The sequence below is a fragment of the Ochotona princeps genome, chromosome 33 (genome assembly GCF_030435755.1).
Source record: "Ochotona princeps isolate mOchPri1 chromosome 33, mOchPri1.hap1, whole genome shotgun sequence".
Classification (NCBI taxonomy): Eukaryota; Metazoa; Chordata; class Mammalia; order Lagomorpha; family Ochotonidae; genus Ochotona; species Ochotona princeps.
Window position 1 is genome coordinate 2,685,176 of NC_080864.1, and position 17,146 is coordinate 2,702,321.

Genomic DNA, 17,146 nt, shown 5'->3' on the forward strand with positions numbered 1-17,146 from the left:
CAAGGTGATTAGTGGGAAGAAGGGAGGGGATTAAAAATAGACCATCAGAAAAGGTAGAAACAAATCGAGGCCTCATTTCTAAGGCGCCCCGGGGGGGGGGGGGACCAAGTGCAATTATCATGGTTGAAACTGGGTCAGGGCTCTCGGAAGGAGAACCAGCCCCTAGAGTCAGCCTGCATGACCGGGAGCAGTGCGCGCTACAAAGGGACTAGGTTCTTGAGTGTTCCTGTCGCAAATCTTAGGTCAGCTGTGGACCAGCATATAAATAAAGTCAAAGGGAGGAGCAGGGCAACCAGAGAGTTAAAACAGAACAACACAACACAACACAAAACAAAAAAGGCTGTGTGGAGTCCTCAGCAGCAGTCCACAGCTTGCAGCGAGGGCGGACATGCGCATCCTCAGTGCCTGGCCATCCTTGGTGCCTTTTACTTTTCAGGCCCTGCTCAGAAGTGCTTCTTCTCACCCCCATCGAACCCCCCCCCCCTTCAAGACCATCACCTCCCGCGAATTCTTGGAATCGGGGCGGAAGTGCACAGGGCAATTACTGGGGAAGTTCTTAGGGGCACTCCTTCCCCCCACCAATGAGGGAGCCCCAGCTCTCACACTTGTCGTCCTTCTTCTAGGAATTAAAACCCGGACATGAGGAAGCCAAGGAGAGAAGGAACGGGATATAGAAACAAGCAGAGGGCTTTAAAGGAGAGGGGAGAAGGAGGTGGAAATGAGCAGTGAAAAGCAAGGGCGACAAACAGATCGCTTTCTGATGCTCAGGCCCCCTGTCTTGCAACCTTACGTTACTGGATCATTCCTAAGACACATACAGAAGTCTCCACCTGGCTGCTTGTGATCTCTGCTCGTCTCTCTCTTCCTGGAACCCCATTCACCAGCATCCACACACTTTCCTCTCAAAAACGGTTCACGGGAGCCTCTGTGACCTCATCTAGTGGCCTCAGCTGTGGGGGCATGTGGAGGAAGGGCCGTTCGCATCAAGGCCACCCACACTGGCCGTAACCACCAATGGGAAGGATTCTGTAGGGACCAGGACTTGGAGCAGACACAGCCCAGGAAAAGGGGCGTGAGGAAGGGATCGGGGAGCCGGCAGGGGTGGGGCCGGGCAATACTCACACAGGAAGTCGGAGAGCCACTCTGGCTGGTTGTAATGGACGATAGCGACGCACAGCGTGTTGAGGGCTACCAGACTGAGCACAGTCCAGTAGAAGGCCTGAGTTTTGACCATACGGCGGATGTAGAAACGCATCCTCCTCTCCTTTTTGTGAAAAAAAGTTGAGTTCTCCAGCTTGGCACTTTTGATGCTGGCTCGGGCGAAGGGAGACCCTGGTGGAGAAAGGCTGGTCGGCCTTATGTGTGCCTGCCTGTGAGTCAGCGGGAACTACTCCGTGTGTGGATTCTGCACAGGATCATGGCAAGGGGATGCATCCATCAGTCAAATGATCACATGGGAATGACTGTATGAGTACGTACTGCATGCCAAACAACCACGCAGGGTTGAACGGGGATCCTTGGCCTGCATTTATTGAGTACCTACTGTCTGCCAAACGACCACGCAGGGTGGAAAGGGGGTCCTCCGCCGTCCACTCATTGTTCTTCTGCTCTTTTATTCATCCATTCATTTAGTGAGCTCCTCCCCCAGCCCCATCCCCCAGCTCAGGGGTCAGCTCACGGAGAAACTGTTTCCCGAGTGTCCTGACCACATACACGCTCCCGCAGCTGGCACAGCAAACGCAAGCCAGGTGCCTGCTAGGCACTGTGTCTCATGCCCTGTGGCACCCCGCTGCAGCCACTCACTCAGACCTGTCCACACTGCTCTTCACGTCGCTACTCTCGCTGTCCTGTCTTTTACACCTGCAACTGCAGAGTGATTCTCAGACTTCTAAGACAAGGTCATTTCTCTCTCTTTTTAAAACAGTTTCTTCATTTGAAAGGGAGAGAGATCTTTTGTAGAGAAAGATATTTTAGCCATTGGGTCACTCCTCAAATGGTTGAAATGGCTGAAGCCATGAGCCTGGAACTCCACCCAGATCTTGTCCTCCCATGTGGGCGGCAGAGGCTCAAATCTTTGGACCACACCCTCTGATGTTTCCCCAAGTGCATTAACAGGCATCTGTCTTGGAAGTGGAGCAGCCAGGACACCAACCGGCACCCATATGGGATGCTGGCATCACAGGCACGAACTAGCCCACGGTGCCACAATATTGGCCCTGGGCACCCCATCTTCCTCCAAGAAGCGTCCTTACTGGGCACCCCCTTTTTGTTTTCCGAGCTTTCCCCAAATAAATGTCCCGTAATTGACAACAGCAAGGCCGGTTAATCAAAATGTAACAACTGATTTTTTTAAAAACGGAAGCAGTAGAACTGGATGTACAACCACATTGACTCTATTAAAAATGGCTTAAGAGCCCAGCACGGTAGCCTAGCAGCTAGTCCTCTCCTTGCATGTGCCAGGATCCCATATGGGCGCCGATTCTAATCCTGCGGCCCCGCTTCCCATTTCCAACTCCCTGCTTGTGGCCTGGGAAAGCAGTCAAAGACAGCCCAAAGCCTGGAGACCTTGTACCCACTTGGGAGACCCAGAAGAAGCCCCTGGCTCCTGACTTTAGATCGGTGCAGCTCCAGCCGTTGCGGGCACTTGGGGAGTGAATCAATGGATGGAAGATCTTCCTCTCTGTCTCTCCTCCTCTCTGTATATCTGACTTGCCAATAAAAATAAAATAAAACTTTTTTGAAAATGACTTAAAAATTTTTACACAATGAATAAAAAATTAAAATGCATAATAAAAGCAGAAACCACTAACCCAAAGTGGGGTCACTGCTCAGAACTTGCAAAATATCACCAAACGTTTATTTTGGTGCCAAACTACTGAGAAACCCATCTGCAGCTTTGTCATAACACGCATGTCTTAGCGTTTGCCACAGACAAATGGATTTCCAAGTGTTTTGTGCCAAAATAAACTCATCTTTTAATTTTCTTTTCTCCGAGTTCCTAGAATTGCCCTTTTACGTGGGGCAGACATAGCTAATCAATGTATACAACATGGAGCTACAATCCCGGACGCTCACTTCACAGAGATAAAACAGGCGGACTGTGAGTAGCAAGACGCCGCCGAGTCCTCTCCTTACAGGGAACAGCAGGTTTGGGCCAGGAATCAAGGCATGCCAATGAACACGCGCTTTCTAAGTGCCATGCTCCACCTGCTTAGCCGAGAAAGGCTGTCAAGCAGAGAGCAGGCAGCAGCCCAGATAAGGGAATCCGCGGAAACGCTCGGTTTGTTAAATGGGCTTTGTGGTTTTGAAACCACGGCTGCCACGATTAATAAGCCGCGAGGTTTGTAAGATCCTGGATCCTCCAACTCGTGCCGTGGAAACCCAGCCACAGCGTGAGGGTGGGGACTGCAGTCCAGGCGCATCACAAGTGTCCCATGGGAGAAGAATGACAAGTGAGCAAACGGAGGGACCCGCATGATCGTCATGCAAACAGGACCTGAGCTCAGCAAAAACGGTTGACAGACAGAAACGGGGCACACAGCAGCAGGTGCCTGTGTGGACACACAGATTCGTGGACATGCTTGTAGAGGAGACTTGGAAAAGTGGGTGGAGGAGCCAAGGGTTGGGGCACAGTGAGTGAAGCTCCTGCTGTTGACACAAACATCCTGTGTGGGAACTGCCCCTCGCCACGTGTAGCAGGTACACAGGAAACGGCCAACTACAGTGTTTATGCAAACATGTATGTCACTGTCTCCCGACCCGAATGACAACAATCCCATCCCCTACAGGGTTCTGGGGAGCTGGCATCCTGAGCGTTCTCTGGGAAAGGTGCAGCTTCATTCCCACTTGTGTGCTATCCCTGTACATCCCCCTCCAAATCATGCGGCGACCGTCACCCCTCCTTTGGGTCACGTGGGTAGTGGTGCGTTCTGGGGCCCCGTGCTCAGGTACCCGCACAAGCGTGCAGGGCTCACCCACGGAGGCGATGTCGGCCAGCTGGTCTTCCGCCTCCTCTGGGTTGAGCAGGTCCGTCTTGCTCTTCTTGATGGTAGCCCTCCGCAGAGCTCCAACAATGAGAACATGGCAGGAGACAAAGACGTTACCCTTTTTGCAACGGTGTGCATGGTGGGCGCGCCGCATCTGGGTAGGGGGTTGGGGTGAGGGTGGGGCACAGATGCACCCACCCAATTTCATTTCAGGGGGGTTGGTAGCTGAAATCTTGGAATCCCAGGATAAAAGAGAAACCCTGTTCAGTCCTACTCCACGTCACTTTTTTTTCCTTCTTTTTCTATTGAAGATTCTGTTATTTATTTGAAACTCCGAGCGAGGGAGCTCCATATCTATCTTCTAGACACATATCTATGTTCTGGTTCATTCTCCAGATGGGTCAAAACCAGTAGCCCGAAACTCCATCCCCATCTCGGTCTCTGTCTCACACCACGTGGGTGACAGGATCCATGCAGGCCGTCACCTGCTGCCTCCTAGGGCGCGCATGTACAGGAAGCTGGGTTCAGGAGCCTAGCTGGGACTTAAGCCTGCGCGCTCCGATGAGGGACCTAGGGCTATCGGGCTGCTCTGCTCATGGTGTTGGCATCCCAGCCAACCAACTTCTTCACAGATGGGAGCACAGGTGCAGTAAGGGACGACTGTAATCTATTTATCCGGTAAGCAGAAACTGTGCAGCTCCCATGCCAGGAGTTCTTCGGATCTCTTCCCAAGAGACCACCCAGCAAGGTGGGAACAGGAGTCTCCCCTCACCTGCACCTCTGCTTTCTGCAGGTTCAAGGGCAATTGGAAACTATGAAGTGGAAAATGACACACACCTTGAGGAACCTTGAGGTCAGCCGATTGTTACCGATGTTCTATTTTTACAATGGGTTGTGCTTGCTAACCTCTTCCTGACACGAATGCATACATTAACATGCTATTGTGGACACATATGTGTAGGGAAAAAAACGAAATATGTGAGTGGATCTCAAAAAGCCCAAGAAAGAATGGACTTAAAACATAAGGGGCCAGTGCTGTGGCATAGCGGATAAAGCCACAGCTTGCAGGGCTGGTTTTCCATATGAGGACTGGTTCGAATCCCGGCTGGTCCACTTTCCATTCAGCTCTCTGCTCATGTTCCTGGGAAAGCAGCGGAGGAGGATGGCCCCAGTGCTTGGATTTCTGCACCCACATAGGAGACCGGGATGGCACTGTCGGCTTCTGGTTTTGCCTTAACTATGCTCTGGCTGTTGGTGGCCACCTAAGGACTAAACCAGTGGATAGAAGATCTCTCTCTCCTATCAGTCAATTTCTCCAGGAGCCTTTATCTCTTTCATTCCTGAGTCAGGCCCCCTGTTTGCTTCCTGCATGATCTGGGCTCCCCCTGTCCCTCCCCTGGCCAAAACACTTCCAACGGCGCCCACCGCGGTCCAGCCCTGACCCGCCCATGACAAATGTCTGGGCAGTTACCATCAAAGGGATGCCTCTGCTCCACATCGGTGTCATCTTCGGCAAGGATCACCTCCTCTGAGGAAGGAAGAGTACCCGGGTAAGGTGTGGCACCTGCACCACCTCCCTGGCCACGTGAGAAACAGGGGTCCTCCACGGGGCGTGGGAATGGACCCTAACTCCCCCAGACCAGCACAGGCCACTCCATTGCTTCTGACTCACGGCCGGCCCCACCTCGGCAAGAGGACAAGCAGCCAATGCCCTGTTGGGATGCGCTGCCTTTAGGGGCTTGGGCCTGGGGAGCGTGGTCCCCCAGCCTGACTCTGGTGGGGGTATGTGGGGCCTTTAAATAAGCAAGGCAGGGCAAGAGGTCAGGGTGTTACGGCCAGACTTGCCCTCAGCTGGTTCTCGTGGGTTCTGGAGTTCTGGGGTGTATGTGTGTGCGGAGGAGGGATCACTGGTGGGAGTGCTAGGTCATTAAAGGAGACGCTGTCAGTTGTGAACGACTGAACTGGGCTTTGCTCACTCGACGCTCTCACAATTGCGTAAAGCGGGTATGGTTGGTTGGTTGGCCCCACATATCCGCAGGCTCCCTGTTCACAGAGTCAGCCGACGCAGGGCAGGAGACGGGGTTGCGCGTGTGACAGTACTTGAAAAGGCAGGGGCAGGGGGGACCATAGCTGTGTATGCACTGAGTCCAGCTCTTCACCAAGCTCTTGCATACTATTAGGCTTTATACACAGCCTGGAGGTTACTGGCCATCTGCGGGACGGTGGATGAGCTTCCGTCCAACCGTTATCTCATTATTGAAGAGGAACTGGACCCAGGGTGGTAGTGGTGGTGGGGTGTAGCGAGGGTCCGGACCTGAAGCCTTCAAAGGTTTCATGGGGCATCATGCTCTCCATTAAACAGCTGGGGAAACTGAGGCAGGGGACGTTGGGGCCCATGGTTGAGCCCGGATGTGACGGAGCTGAACTCGGTCACTACATTGTGCCAGAGGCTGGTGTTACAGGATGCTACTCTGGATTCTTCTGGCTGCACTCTGGGATGACCCTTCTAGATTCTCTCCTAACATCACGTGCCACTCCCTCAGCTGCTCTTTTCTCTCTCTTGTGGGCCCCCTTCTCCGGGAGCTGCCCTCCCTCCCTCCCTAGACGCCCAGAGGAAGGGGACTTGCCCACCTGCTTTTGAGATCCACTCCATGTACCCATTGAGCTCGCGTTCAATCTGTTGCTGCCGCCGCAGCTTCAGAAAAGCCCGCCGGTTCTCTACGCGCTCCCTTTCTTTGGCGAACTCCCTGCAGACACACAACAGAGGTCAGGGTCTGGCTGTCCGGCTGGGGGGATTTCAGGATCCTATATGGGCAGCAGTGTGTGTCCCGGCTGCTCTACTTCCCATCCAGCTCCCTGCTTGTGACCTGGGGAAGCAATAAAGGATAGCCCAAAGCCTTGGGACCTGCACCCATGTGCAAGACCCGGAAGAAGCTGCTGGCTTCAGAGGGGCTCAGCTCCGGCCACTGCAGCCACTTGAGCAGTGAACCAGCGGATGGAAGACCTTTCTCTCTGTTTTTCCTTGTTTCTGTAAATCTTCTTTTCCAATAAAAATAAATCTTAAAAAGAAAAAACTTGGGCATACAGTACTATTGTTCTTTTTTGTACAGATTAAGTACAGGAAGTGAGGCTACATGAGCCAGTCACTGCCTGGATGCTGGTAACAGTACACGCCAATGCATCTGTGCCTGGCCTGTTAACAACATTCTGGCCGGTGAAAGCAAGGCGCAAGACATGGTTCGGTGTTTCCTCACTCCCCCACCGACTCCCCCGGAGAATGAAAGCAAAGATTTGATGGCTCTCTGGGTGGAAGCTGGAAAGGAGGCACGCGATGGGGACGAGTGGTGGAGACTTACCCTGACAGCACACCTAGCACGAGGTTCAGCATAAAAAAGGAGCCAATGATGATGAGGGGGATGAAGTACAACCAGTTCCAAGTGTTCCCTGAGGCATCGTTGCTCTGTAGGGGGAGAGGGGAAGAGGGAAAGCAGGTGAGAGGGGGGGACAGGGCTCAGGAAGCTCCTGACAGGTAGGGAAGGGCCAGCTGTGGCTCTCCTGGGACAGAGTGGAAAATTAAGTCATGAGGCCCAGAGAGGGGCCTCATGAAGACATACCTGGTTCGCCTCTCTGAGCTCACTGAACTCCAAAATGTAGAGCCAGAATGGGGAAACCGAGGCACAGACAGCCCGTCCTCCACAAGGGGCTGCCTCAGGTACGCCCATCTGTAAATGCAGGGATTGCCCTAAGGATGCCTAGGGGGTGTCCACTGTGACAGAGAAACCATTCACTGGCAACCATAACCCTAAACTGTAGGAGGCAAATGGACCTACTGGGCAACTGAATGATGCAGGTGGCCCCCTGAAGCTGACCCCTGCCATCTTCTATCTTCGCTGCCTCTCCCCTGACCACCTCACTCTGTCCCGGCCCCATGGCTTCACTGCAAGCCGTCACACGTAAGGCAGGTGCATTCTGTCTCCCGACCCAAGCCCGCTCCGTGGCTCCTCCCTGTCCTCCTGCCCGTGTTTGGTCCTTTTCAGAGGAGTGTTCCATATCGATGGTTCTTTCCAGTTTCACTCTCATTTTTGCAGCTCCAACTGGGGACTTGAAAGAGTCCACGGGCATGGAGGTAAAAGATGAATGTATTCTGGTGTCAGAAACTTGACATCCATGCGTTTTCTTGGAGCTTTTTTTTTTAAAGGCACCCTCATAGACATGGGTTTCAAAAATGTTTGGTGTCAACATACACAAAGAATTTTAAATAATGATTTAGGGGCCTGGCGGCGTGGTCTAGTGGCTAAAGTCCTCGCCTTGAAAGCCCCGGGATCCCATATGGGCGCTGGTTCTAATCCGGCAGCTCCACTTCCCATCCAGCTCCCTGCCTGTGGCCTGGGAAAGCAGTCGAGGATGGCCCAATGCATTGGGACCCTGCACCCGCATGGGAGACCCGGAGGAGGTTCCTGGTTCCCGGCTTCGGATCGGCGTGCACTGGCCCGTTGCGGCTCACTTGGGGAGTGAATCATTGGACGGAAGATCTTCATCTCTGTCTCTCCTCTCTGTATATCTGACTTTGTAATAAAATAAATAAATCTTTTAAAAAAAATAATGATTTAAAAGGCAGAATTACAGAGAGAGGAAAGAGAAGAGACACACAGAGAAAAGATCTTCTATCTGCTGGTTGACTCCCCAAATGGCTGCAATGGCCATCTTCCGCTGCCTTCCCAGGTGCATTATCAGGGAGTTGAACCAGAAGTGGAGTAGCTGGGACTTGAACCATGTGCTCATATGGAATGCTGGCACCACAGGCAGTGGCTTAAACCACTGTGCTGTGATCACAGCTTCTAACTTCCATGAGTTATCACTTCCTCCTCATGTTTGGTGGTGGTGGTGTGGTGGGGGGACATCAGCTTCCTGAAGGGTAAGTCTGCTGTTCTTTTTATTGTCTGCTGCAGTCTCGCAGTTGGTACCCAACGCATGTTTGTGACTAACTGATGGATGAACTCAAGTTCCCTGCGCACCTTCAACCTCCAAGTTCAAGCTCCCCACCACCCCGCTTCTCGCCTGCACCTGCCTCTCTGATGAGCCACGCCCACCCTCTGTATGCCTGGATTTACAAAGGCCGCTTTGGCACAGTGAGGAGTAGATCCCAACGCGGAGCAGTAGCACTTTGTTGGGGTGAGGGGGGCTGGCAGGAGCAGAAGCAGAGAGAGAAATTTTTTCATGGTTCATCTGCCTGCACAGGTGACGGTGCAGCTCCCTGCTTGGCTTCCGTTCCCACAGGCAAGGTCCCTTGGGCCGGAGTCTAGATTCACGGGTGCGTGTTCAGGGGTTAAGTCTATCCGGGATCGCCAGGACAGGCTCAATGTCCAATTACCTTTGTCTCTCACACACAGGGAGCAGCCTAGTCCGCTGCTATCTATTAGCTTAGTCTCAGCCACCTTGGGCCCTGGCGCTTGGCTGAGGGCCACATGAGAACGAGCACTGGCCGTGGGGGGAGGCAGCGCAGAGAACTGGACCATGCTTTTGAGGCCAGAACCCTGAACCTCCTGGAGAGCAGTGGGGCGGGACGGGGTGGGGGCTCTCCTGGGATCTCAAGGGGGCCACATTGTAAGTAGTGGCCGCTCTCATTATAAGCCAGTTCCCAAGGTGGCGGGGAGTGACTCCACAGGCGCCACGAGCCTGCCCTAGACAAGCCATGAGGGCAAGAGGTGCATTCAAACTGCTACCTATGATACCAGTTCGAGTCCCGAGTGCTCTACTTCCGACCCAACTCCTTGCTAAGGTGCCCGGAAAACGCAGCAGAGAATGGCTCAAGTGCTTGGGCCCCTGCCACACCCATGGGGGGAGAACCAGATGGAAGTCTTGGCTCCTGGCTATGGCCTGGCCCAGCCCTGTTTGTTGCAGGTATCTGGGGGAATGGACCAACAGATGGAAGAGCTCTCTCGCTTTCTGTCATTCTGTCTTCCAAATAAATATTTGTTACAAAACAACCCTTCCACCCCTCTCTCTGAATCCCAAGTCAATACGGTAAATGGAACTGGAGCTCAAAAGACTCTGTAACTTGGCTGAAGGTATCCACTCTGCCATCACCTCTGACTGCTTCTTCCCGGCTTCAGCCTGTCGCCATGCTCGTCCAGGACCGGAGAGAAGAGAGTCTCATTGGTGGCGTCTGTTGAACGACTAAGTGACTGACCCGTCCCTGAAGTCTGCCAGCTGCCCACTGCCCAAGAAACACACACACACACACACACACACACACACACACACACGGGCGAAGCAAGGCTTTGATTAAAGATGGGCTCTGGTCCCAAGGGGCCGCATGTCCACGATGGGCAGGCATTTATGGTCGTCAGTTACACTAACTTTGGCTCCCTCCATGGTGGCACGAACCAAGAGTCGAGAGGAATCAGGAGTGACGGAAGCCCCGGTATGAGGAACGGGGTGGAGAAGAGAGAGGAGGAAGAGCAGAGAGAGGCGGAATAAAACGGGAAAAAGAGAGCAAGCAAGTGTTGGTTCGAATCCCAACAAAGCCTGTAGCCCAGGATGGCTCACTCTCCCCCTACCCCCATCTGAGAGCTGAAGCTAAAACAAAGAAAAACACACCCTTGCCCCTCCTAAGGTTGTTTTGTGGATTAGTAGCAGCAGGCAAGGGGCCTAACCCAGGAAGCTCTCAGCTCCTGGGCAGCCAAGAAAGAAAAAAAAAAAAAAGAAAGAAAGAAAAAAATCAACTCAACAGATCCTGGCTGCGGCAGGGTCCCTCCACCCGCCCCTCCCTGGGAGGTCCTGACACCCACACACCCCACCCCCACCCCCATCTGCCCTAGGGCTGGCCAAGAGGGCGGATGGACTTTCTTCTCTGCAGGCTGCATATGGTGAGGGGGACCTTGTGAGCCAATGCCACCTGTCTCCAGGCAGCGAGCTACGCAGCCACCAGCTCCTGTCTCAAGCCAACTTCCGTGGGTGTGGTGGCCCTTGTATCTTGCGTGTCTCATGAGAAAATGATGAACGGGATCATTTGTTACGGATCCATTCATCCATCATTAATTGATTTCAGGTTCTACCTGGACAGGTAAGAACCAGGAAGGGTAGTGGGGGAGAGTGGCTGGTACTGTGGCATAGAGGGTTAAGCCTGTGGTGCCAGCATGTCATATGGGCTGTTCCTTGCTGACGGGCCTGAGCAGAGGCGTGGCAGATGGCCCATGCGGTTGGCCGCACCCCGGTGGGAGTCCTAGATGGAGGTCTTGGCTCCTGGCTTCAGGCCGGATAAGCCCTGGTTGATGCAGGCATTTGGGAAGTGAACCAGTGGGTAAGAAATCTCTCTCTCTCTCCTCTTTCTGTCACTTTGCCTTTCAATCAATAAATATAAAAAAGGACCAAAAAGTTCACCCATTCAAGGGGACAGCCACAAAAAAAAAAGAGAGAGATGACACAAGAGAAGCCCGTTGACAATATTTCTAGAAAGCTTTGTCATAGCAGAAAAGCAATCCAAGAAGCCAGTAGCATGGGCAGGATGTGACCCCTTCGGGATGGGAGGAGCTCAAAGGGTTGGTCCTGGGCCCTGTGGTCCCCACAACCTCGGCTTCAGCCACCTGCAGCAGCAATCTTAAGGAAATGTGTCAGCCCTGAGCGCACCTCCGTGGTTTCCCTTCGTCACCAATCAATCGCAGTGACAACTCCACACAGCCTGGACACCCTGTCTGAGGGTGACGAGTCATCCAGAGGTGAGGCCATGCCATGGACCTACACCAAGGTCGTCCTGTGTCAGACCTCAGACTCAAGCGTCCTTTTTGGATGGCAGCGGGTTGGTTATGGTTGGACTCCTGGAATGTGCATCTGTCTACGGATATCATGGGCACTGATGGATACTGGGAAACACACGTGTCGAGGGGCAAGAGAGGCTGTGCATAGGAAGATGGGTGATCGGAAATGGGAGAAGACGTCTGAATTTTAAAACCTAGGACAGTGGTCCTCATGCTCCCTTGTCCATCTCATGCCTTAGGCTTGTACTTCACCGGGCGGCTCAGAGTTGAATTTAGGGACTTGCCATCGCAGGAGGGGGTCATGGCACGGGCTGTGGTGGTTGGGACGTGGGCGCCCTTGGCCGTGGCCTGCCCCCTTCTCTTCCTCTTCCTGGTTCTGACAGTCAGCCACAGCTGTCCTTCAGATGCAAGGATAAACAGGCCCCCAGAGACATCCCGTGGAATTCCACGGAAGCTGGCTTGGACAGAGAATTCCGTACTTGGAAGCAATAGCCTGGTGTCTCCCAGTCCATGGGGAAGAGTATGGCTGGAGGAAGACCAGCTTGGGGCAGACTCCGGGTCTTGGGTTTTCTACTACCCCATTTTTGTATGCATTCTTAAGATCCGAACCCCTGGACTTAGGGCTGGTTTTCCCGAGAGCTTAATCTCTCTGGGCTGCTGCCCTGGCTGAGGGGGAGCTGCTGCTTCTGCTCCCCCAGCCCCCCGTCCTCCTGGCGGCCCCGGGGTCCCCTCACTCACGTTATAGAGGAGATCTGTCCAACCTTCCATGGTGATGCACTGGAAGACGGTCAGCACGGCAAACAGGATGTTGTCGAACTGAGTGATCCCGTTGTTGGGTCCTTCCCAGTAGGGTTGGCATTTGGTCCCGTTAGGGCAGGTGCGGGCGGGCTCCTCTGTCCCACAGGGAGCCGGAGACTCACCCTGAATGTCATCTACGGAAGCCAGAGGAGCAGAGTCAGCGGGAAGGAGCGGCTGGAGGCCACGGCCGCTCGGGCCGCACTGTGGAGTCTGTTTGCTAAGATCTGTTGGTTTTTGTTTTTCTCGGCTTTGCTAAGCTGTCATTTCACTACAGCTGCCTTCTGCTGCTGTTGCTTCTGGACTTGCCCCTCCTACATTTCAGGGATTTGTCATGCCGTGCTTTTCCTAAAATCTTGAGAGAGCTTAACTTTCTCCGTGGCTGTATATGGTCCTTTAAGTTACAACGCTAGCTGTAGATCATGAATTCTGTCTCATAAATTCTGCTATTATTATCATCATTGTCCAAGCCATATCTTTTCCAATTTCCATGGATGGTAAAGAAATTTTTCAAAATTTGTCATCTGTCATTTATCTCTCTCTATATCCATCTATCCACCCACCCCAACATCTCCACCTTTGCTTCTGTCCACTCAGCTTATCACAATCCCATCCAGCATCATTGATCTATCTATGCACCCACCCTATTCACCTATCTACCTATCCACCCATCTATCTACCCATTTTATCGATTGTCATGTATCCAGACACCTGGTCACCCACCCAGGTATCTAGCCACCCAGCTATCATCTGTCTGTCAATGTCCATCCGAGAGACCAGCAAGCACACTGCATCTCCACACACTGGGCCAATCTTCCTTCCGAGCTATCCTGCCCTCCTCGCACTGTGCCTTGCCGCTGGGAACATAGGTCAAGTCCGTCTCTGACATCCCATCCCTTCACCCGCCAATGAAACGCACGCTCCCTCATTTCCAAGCACTTTTAGTGCCCTCTTGCGATGGATGTGTGGAACCCCTCGCATAATGCTCACTCCTTGGTGATCTGGGTGGCGGGGTCGGGGAGGCGGTGGTGTGTATGAACGGGCCACACGGCTGTGCCTGTCTGGATGTGTCACTCGCCTAGTGGCACTCTACAGCCTGGTTGACTTTCTTCCTTCTCCAGAAGATCAGGGCTCAGATGTGCCGGGGGCGAGGACACCAGTACACACAGTCCCTACCCTTGCCTGGTGGTGGGGGCGGTGTTAGGCACCAGAAGCCAAGCCTTCCACCCCAAGCAGCAGGAGGCAGATTGTTCCAATGCTACAAGGAAGGAAATGAGTTGACAATGGGCACCCCCTGGGGAAAAGCGGAAGGAAGGGGCAGGTGGGGTCAGGGAGGTCAAGGGGGTTCCAGGCCGTGGTTCCAATCCCAAGGTGCTGGTGGGTGACACCCCTCAGCTCTCACCCTGGGACCAAAAAACAAAAAACAAAAAAACAAACACAAAGCACCTCCCCAAAATGCAAGCCAGGGGCCAGGACAGAGCACACCCACTTGGACCGTTAACCCTTGGAGCTCTGGCTGAATGGGGGACCTCTTCCCTCTCAAACCCCCTACTGCCCAGTTCCATCCTCACTGCAGGAAAATGCCTTTGTATCCACAGGCACAGTTTGGAAGGCAGCCTGTTCCCAACATAAGGCTCGGGGCAGGGGAAAAAAAAAATAAACTCATGAGTTCCTAAAAATCCACTGTGTCCTTGGCAAGGTGCCTTTTTTTTTTCTTCTTCTGGAAGTTTCTCTCTGTGTCCACCCAGCATCTATGCCCACGTTGTCGCTTAGTGAACACAGGAGCCAGGAACTTGAACCACCACCTGCCACCTTCCAGGGCAGAACACTGGAGTCAGAAGAAGAGGTGGGGTTCAATCCCTGGAGCTCCCCTAGGGGACAGGGCCAGATGCCAACTCTTCCTACCACGAACTGCGACATCCCCACCGACATGAAACATGTTGAGGACTGCTTCTAAAAAAAAATGAAAATCCATGTGGAGAGTCTGTGGAATTTGGTTATAAATACATTTTAAAATTAACCAGCTGCCTGGGTGTCTGCGTATTTCTGTGTCTTACTCACACATCTTATATTTTTAATTGTGAGCTTTTCAGCCATCTTCCTAAATCCAGGCTTCCTACCCACCTGCGTCCCTTGCTAACCTCATCCAGACCCCAGACAGCCCCGGGAACCTGCAAAACAAAATCCCACAGACAGGACCCACGAGGGCTGCCTCCTCTCTCTCTCTCTCTCTCTTTCCGCCTGAGTTGGGAGGAGCGGGGGGGAGGCACCGAAATAGCTCTTCCTCAATCAACACCTTCCTCAAGGGGGAAAGAAATAATTAGGACGTTCCATATTGAGCAAACTTCACGAGCCCAGGAGACACAGACAGGAGGAGGAAGAAGAGAGAGGGGACAAAAAGAAAAAAAACCACCGAAAGCAGTCATCTCCAATAAGCCTTCCTCACTGGCGTTCCCCCCACCCCCTGGGACAGCCGTCCCTATGGCTGGCCTTGGCTGACACACTTGGATATCACAGGGGGTAAGCGGGCAGAAGCCCCTACAGGAGACAGAGGTCGCCCCTGGTTGGGGCTCTTCTCCAGGGACACCACCTGACTTTCTGTTCTGCCTAAGGCTAATAGGTGAACCCTCCCCTCTGCCCCCGCCATCCCCTACTGAGGGAGGAGTGTCCCTCTGCTGGCCCCAGACCCATTCTTCCCTTATAAGCAATGAAGGCTAACGGGCATCGGAGTGGGAGCAGCTGGGACCCTCCTGGGGTGCTGGACTCTGATTGGCTGATGTCCAGGAGGAGGTCAGCAGGTCTGGTCCTGGGGTAACAGGGTCACTCCCCTGCACCCCGTGGTTCTGGGGCGGGGGAGGCCGCCCAGGTGTGCCCCTAACCGAAAACACCTGCTCCCAGCCCTGTAGGGGCACTAACACCTGCTGGCCCTAGGTCACTCTGCAGGGGCCTCAGCCCACAGCTGGAGCGTCCAGCTGGAGTGTCCACCCAGATCTTGAGGAAGCTGGGGGAGCAAGAAGCACAGACTAGTTTACTCAGTACCTTTTCTGCCAAGTCTCTGTGTGTGTGTGTGTGTGTGTGTGTGTGTGTGTTTGAGAGATGGTCCTTAGCAGCAGCCAGGAGAATGTTTCCAGGAACTTGTCACTAAGAAAGAACCAACAGCCCGCCGAGGATTATAGATCGCCTTACCTGTCCCCTCTTCAAAGCAGGTGGTATGAAATTTCCCCATATAAAATTCTAACCCTATGATTGCAAAAATAAGTATTGCAAAAAAAAGGAGGAGGCCGATTTGTAGGAGAGGAATCATTGCTTTCATGATCGACTTCAAGACGACTTGTAAACCTGGGGGAGACAGAAAAAGAGAGAGAGAGGCCCCACAGGTGCCTTTTTAAAATTTGTTTTATTTTGGGGGGGTTCTGAATGCTGTTCCATCACCCCACCACAAGGTGGCATCTTCCCCCAAATGTCAGGTGGTGTCCCAGTTCTTCCTCGGCCTCCCCGGGAGTGGGTGTGGGGACGAAACCAGATTCTACCATCTCTCATTTGCTCCTGACCTGAGCAGGACCTCACACTGCAGGACCAGACACACCCCCCACAACCCCCATCAGAGCCTGTGCAATGGCAGAATTGGGATTCGAACCCAAGTCCCTCAGACTCCAAGCTCACTGTTCTCCGCCCCGCTGGGTTGATGCCGCCTTCTCTGTTCTGAACCACCCAATGGAGACAGAGAGTGGGGAATTAGAGTCTGAGAAGGGGCAATTGTGGGATACAGCCAGGATGCAGGGGTGTGGGGAAAGGGTGACGGAGGGGCGAGGCGGTAGGGGGTGGCTGTTGTGCTACTCATGGACGAGATTCCGGAATCTCAGGCCAAAACCCTTTTGATCCTCTCACGGGGCCAGATGTTGCCTCTGAGAGAGTTAAGGGCCTGAGCGTCCCTCTTCGCTTGGGAGACAAAGGGGTGAAGTTGGAAGGGGCAGGGGTGAAGCTGACACCCTCTGAACGTCTCAGGATGCTAAGGCTCCAGGCATTTCTTGTGGTAGGGCTACCTTTCCAGCGCTGCATGGGAGGGCGAGGGAATGAGGAAGTCTAACTCGGGGTTCCAACTCATTCCAAGTTCTGTGGTAAGTTCTGTGATGCGTATGTAGACACAGTCATGCCTCAGTTTTCCCAAGGGAATAGCACCCAGGATCTCCCTACAGACTTCCTACAGCCGATGGTCTGTGCTACCAGAAGCGGTGGTGTGGCTCAGTGGTCAGAGCCCTGCTGGTGTCTGCCCTAGATCTTGTTCGTTCTAGAACTGGCGCCCCACCTCTTCTTGGCAGGCTTGTGCTATATCGTCAAGAGCTGCTGTCCCTGGGTGGGCATGGCCGTTTCCTCACCTCTCTCAGTCCAGCTGCCAGCCCCCGGAGGGACTCAAGGCCTGCATGCTGTGTTCCGCCTTCTCCATCCTGCTGTCCTCCAACCTTCCCTCCGATCCCCATGAGCCCTTCCTTTCCATACGGAACAGGTGTGCCAGGCTCCTCCCTCCCCCGTCTCGGCCCCCAGTGCACTTCGGGACAGGTGGCATTTGCCAGTACAAACGCCCGGTTCCTATGGGGGGTGGGAAGCCAC

At 53.6% G+C, this 17,146-nt stretch overlaps 1 protein-coding gene across 5 annotated transcripts in view; it reads right to left on the minus strand.

Annotated features, from left to right (window-relative positions):
• CACNA1A (calcium voltage-gated channel subunit alpha1 A) overlaps nucleotides 1–17,146 on the minus strand; it is a 158,169-nt gene that overhangs the window by 60,737 nt on the left and 80,286 nt on the right. For 3 of the 5 annotated variants that reach the window (XM_058657747.1, XM_058657748.1, XM_058657749.1), the window contains 7 exons: nucleotides 15,725–15,877; nucleotides 12,482–12,675; nucleotides 7,343–7,446; nucleotides 6,618–6,733; nucleotides 5,457–5,514; nucleotides 3,975–4,066; nucleotides 1,123–1,332 (listed from right to left, as the gene is read on the minus strand). In XM_058657747.1, the coding sequence (XP_058513730.1) occupies nucleotides 1,123–1,332; nucleotides 3,975–4,066; nucleotides 5,457–5,514; nucleotides 6,618–6,733; nucleotides 7,343–7,446; nucleotides 12,482–12,675; nucleotides 15,725–15,877 (927 nt within the window). The remainder of the gene's footprint in view (nucleotides 1–1,122; nucleotides 1,333–3,974; nucleotides 4,067–5,456; nucleotides 5,515–6,617; nucleotides 6,734–7,342; nucleotides 7,447–12,481; nucleotides 12,676–15,724; nucleotides 15,878–17,146) is intronic. The other 2 variants (XM_058657746.1, XM_058657750.1) reach the window with 1 other exon arrangement.